The sequence below is a fragment of the Sycon ciliatum genome, chromosome 10, assembly GCF_964019385.1.
Source record: "Sycon ciliatum chromosome 10, ocSycCili1.1, whole genome shotgun sequence".
Lineage (NCBI taxonomy): Eukaryota > Metazoa > Porifera > Calcarea > Leucosolenida > Sycettidae > Sycon > Sycon ciliatum.
The window spans coordinates 18259640-18264639 of NC_088652.1; the positions used below are offsets into that span (position 1 = coordinate 18259640).

Sequence of the window (5000 nt, forward strand, 5' to 3'; positions counted from 1 at the left end):
TAAGGACACTTTTTTGATGCCGCGCCGAGTGTCATTATAAGCGAAGTTGACTGTACACGAAAGTTGTGACGAAACCCAGAGTGTGCAGTTGGGATGGGTTGCTGTTACGGCGAGATTCCGAGATCACATCATTCTTTAGTGATGTAGTGAGTGCGTGCAGGATTCAAGCAGGTCTCCTGCTGCACAGCTGCAGCTCAGTTGTACGCACCATGCCATTTCCCGGTTCCGAAATATCCCAGACGTAATTATCTCTGAACAAATCTACAATAAAGCAGTCCTGTATGAAGTACAGTAAAACCGGTCAAGGCGACCACCTGGATAGGGCAACCACCTGTCCTAGAAGACCACTGCAACCAGGACCAAGGGATGCTATTTCCAGTCAAATGACCCTGGATAAGGAGACCACCTGGTAACAGAGACCACGTCTCGAAGGTCCCTTGAGCAGTCGCCTTAGGCAGGTTTCAATGTACCCTGGATATAAAAGGCGCGTGGCTCGTGTACGGCCGGTGTGGTTCGGTCACCACACCAGTAAATGGCCGTCATACGTACACACATGTACCAACAACACGTACACATGACGTACACGGAATAACGTACTACACCAAATAGATTAGAGTAGTAGTTTTACTTTTGAAGCCTTTCACACTGCACTTCTTTTCTCTCTTCCAGCTTGATTATTGCGTCCACGACATGCGGCTATGAATGACCCCTGTGGGCCCTGTCTGACATGTGAACTTTTCATGCGTTCTTGAATTCTTCTCTTATTTTCCTTCAGCATCCTGCCGTGAAACCTGTCATGGATGGTTCGTACAAGCACTCCAATCCTCCGGAGATCAAGGGCACGGGTTACGTGGTGAAAACACTGGAGGCAGCGCTCTGGGCTTTCTACCATACGGACGACTTTGAGTCGGGATGTTTGAAGGTTAGTTATGCTGAAGTACAGCACTGTCGGGCGCTGAAGAACAACCAGGCTAGAATTTCACCATCAACAGCATACCAATGTATATACCAGGGTTCTAGCCAAGGGGGGGGGGGGGGCGAAGCGCCCCCCCCCCCCCCCACACTGTTTGCGCACACCCCTGTGAAAAAGTGCCCCCCCCCCCCCCTTACTCATTTTCTTGTGTTTTTTCAGGCCATTCAACGAAAATACAGTCGATAGTCACTACTAGAGGGTTCATAAAGGCACATTTGTGAGGGGTGAAGTCGGGAGTTCACCCTGTATGTTACATTTTGCATGGCAAGACAATTTTAGAGAATGGGTTATGGGTTATGGGGTGACTTTTTCCAATGCCCCCCCCCCCCCCCCCCCCCCCTACTATTTTGACCTGGCTAGAACTCTTTACACTGGATGTGATTGTTATGTGTTTCTACTTCACCTCCTCCGGCTCCGCATCCAGTCGCACTGTGCATGCCTAAGTCATGCACAGTAGGTATGTTCTTACTTGAGATATTCGGTACCGCGGCAATGGTCACTTACTGTTAGGCATGCGCAGTGCTCCTGGATGCTATGAGGAGGCCGCTCGTAGAACTCCAATTGAAGATCGCTGAGGCTCCTCCAATTATACACTGTATAAATTTTGATTAGGGGTGAAACGGTTCGGGTAAGGAACCGGTTTTGGAACCGCCAGCTGAAAAGAATCGGGTACCCGTTCCGTCAAATGTCGACCCGAAACTCGAAAAATCTCGTTCTTGTACAAATACCGGTACATGTACACGTCAAGTCTACTCAAGATTTTAAATGTCTTACCTAAGTCCTTGCGATCCCCACTCTTCCAAAGAGTTCTCTTCTTCGCACTTGGACTCTCCGATGTCTCATTCTTGCTCGTAAAAATGTTTTTCTAAAAAATAATTGTCGCAAACGCATTTTGTCGGTCTGGAGAAAAGAGTGCATGGAACCGATACCCGAACCGTGGGAAACAATGCTGGCATTCGGGTACCCGAACATGAAAAACCTGGAACCGTTTCACCCCTAATTTTGATATAGTAATAATAATAATAATTTAATATCGAAGGTACGTGTTGGCTCGTAAGTATCCACGCAAACACACATCCAGTCAAAATAAGGCACTTGTCAAAGTATCCGAACGTTTTCGGTCCCTTCTCATCAAGGATTATACAGGGAATGGCTCAAGTTGGAAAGACTAAAACTTATATAGCGTAAAGATATGAGATAACAACACTCGTGACAAGGTGGAAAAAGTATCAAGTTCAGCACGACACAAAACTCGAACGAAATAATAATAGCGACAAAAAACATAGTGAGCAAATTAAGTTACATTGTTAACACCTCGACGAGGAGTAACACCAAACAATTGTAGCGATAACACATTTTCTTTCTGTACGCAAAGTTCAGGATCTAACTTACGGATATACAAAGCTTCTAACACAGCCAGATGCAACGCACATCTACCACGTGACAATATAGAGAACACATTATCACTGTACAACTCACGACAATTGGTACGGGCTGACAGATTTTGCTTGATGGACGAAGTGCGATTCCTAGCTCCGTTGGGTGTAGTCTCCTCCAATGTCCCGTCATCTCGCCTCTTCGCGGCATCACCACTATCCGTCTCTTTGCTTTTCCGCGGCCTTCCACGTTTTCTGACACTAGCCGTTGTGTGCGCGATGCCCAGTGTCCTTTCAGCTACGTCTCCTCCATTGCGGATTTCTATTGATCTTCTTCCTCCAACTTGTCCGGTGTTCGATATTGAGGTTCGTTTTCGCGGTCTACCACGTTTTCGAATATTGACTGTTGTTGTCACTTCCGTTGTCGTTGTACGTGCGTCCTCACCACCGTGGTCGTCCTCCAAAATGTGCTGTCCAGTCCATCGGTAGATCTTCCTCTTCCTGTGAAGATGTCACTGCATGCCCGTCCTCTTCCGCGTGTGTAGGGCAGGGTCCAGCTGAGAACAGCGCGAAAGATGGTGAAAGACCGACACGTAAACCACCGAAATTGACAAAGGATCTGTCTGCGTCGGGAAGGGTTACGCGAAGCCAAGTAAAAATACGGACTGGTGAGGACGCACGTACAACGACAACGGAAGTGACAACAACAGTCAATATTCGAAAACGTGGTAGACCGCGAAAACGAACCTCAATATCGAACACCGGACAAGTTGGAGGAAGAAGATCAATAGAAATCCGCAATGGAGGAGACATAGCTGAAAGGACACTGGGCATCGCGCACACAACGGCTAGTGTCAGAAAACGTGGAAGGCTGCGGAAAAGCAAAGAGACGGATAGTGGTGATGCCGCGAAGAGGCGAGATGACGGGACATTGGAGGAGACTACACCCAACGGAGCTAGGAATCGCACTTCGTCCATCAAGCAACATCTGTCAGCCCGTACCAATTGTCGTGAGTTGTACAGTGATAATGTGTTCTCAATATTGTCACGTGGTAGATGTGCGTTGCACCTGGCTGTGTTAGAAGCTTTGTATATCTGTAAGTTAGATCCTGAACTTTGCGTACAGAAAGAAAATGTGTTATCGCTACAATTGTTTGGTGTTACTCCTCGTCGAGGTGTTAACAATGTAACTTAATTTGCTCACTATGTTTTTTGTCGCTATTATTATTTCGTTCGAGTTTTGTGTCGTGCTGAACTTGATACTTTTTCCACCTTGTCACGAGTGTTGTTATCTCATATCTTTACGCTATATAAGTTTTAGTCTTTCCAACTTGAGCCATTCCCTGTATAATCCTTGATGAGAAGGGACCGAAAACGTTCGGATACTTTGACAAGTGCCTTATTTTGACTGGATGTGTGTTTGCGTGGATACTTACGACCCAACACGTACCTTCGATATTAAAGTATTATCCGCCTCCGACTTCTTGTAAAATAATAATAATAATAATAATAATAATAATAATGCAAAAAGACAACCCAATTTCGGAAATAAATAGAACACTCAATCGAAATATTATTATAGCTCACGATGGAATCAAACTCATGATGGAAACTACAACCCAATGAGTTGGAAAACCAACCACAGAATTAGATATTGGGAATAGAGTCAGACACAACAACAACCGAAATCAGTACACCAAAAATCTGTCCTACAAAAAACAAAGAAACAAGAAAAACAAGAAAGACGAAGTACAAAGAATCCAAAAAAAAAAGAAAAAAAAAAAGAAAAAAAAGAGGGGAGAACGGGATGAAAGAGGACCGGAGAGCGGCAAACCCCAGGAGGACTTAGCGACACGTAGTGGCGGGAATGCGGGCCTCCACAGAAACAGCATCCACATCCGCCGCCAGACCAGGTGCACGGAATGCACGGCGACTCCCACGAACCATCAGGACGGAGTCGCGGACAAGGCTGAAACCCAGGTCCGTCCGCAGCTTTCCCATCACGAGGGGATAAGGCTGCGGGAGCTTGGTGGAGAGCTTCGTTCCGAGCAGCTTCAGGAACCGGGTGGCCTCCTTCGCCAGGGCACCAGCAGAAGACAGGACGATCGGGGTGAACGACGCGTGCTCAACTTCCCGGATCCGGGCACCGTATGCCGACTGCTTCTGACGCTCGTGCCATTGGAACACCTCGGCCAGCGGGCGAGATCGGTACGACTGTGCGTTGGGATAGAACACCCTTACATCAAAAAATGCATCAGTCTGTACCGACCAAAACCCCCTGGCCTTGATGTCCGGTCTGGCGTCGTCCGCAGTGAGCAGGGCAGGACCATGGTCAAACGTGCGGACCGTCGGTAGAGGTTGCAGCGGTGGCTCCAGCTGCACATCCTCAGACACTTGAGAGAGAAGTTGGCCCAGGTAGTTGCGGACATGGTTGTGCCGGTGGATGGGATAGCCGCCCAACTTGCAGATCATTGCGTGGTCGATGGTGAACGGCCGGCCGCATGGACACTCGGTAGGTGAATCGTGGATGGTGAGGCCATACCGAATGCATAGGGCATCAACGAAGGACCGCCGGTCGAGGGAGTATCCATGCTCGCGAACAGGAAGACAGGTCAGCCATGCACCTGTTCCCTTGGCCTGGAGGTGCTCCA

At 48.0% G+C, this 5000-nt stretch overlaps 1 protein-coding gene across 1 annotated transcript in view; it reads left to right on the forward strand.

Annotated features, from left to right (window-relative positions):
• The first annotated feature begins 760 nt into the window (after positions 1–760).
• The window catches only part of LOC135826407 (uncharacterized), a 9931-nt gene continuing 5691 nt past the window's right edge, over positions 761–5000 (forward strand). Inside the window, exon 1 of the mRNA XM_065339024.1 lies at positions 761–922. Within this exon, the coding sequence (XP_065195096.1) occupies positions 797–922 (126 nt within the window). The 5' untranslated portion in view covers positions 761–796. The remainder of the gene's footprint in view (positions 923–5000) is intronic.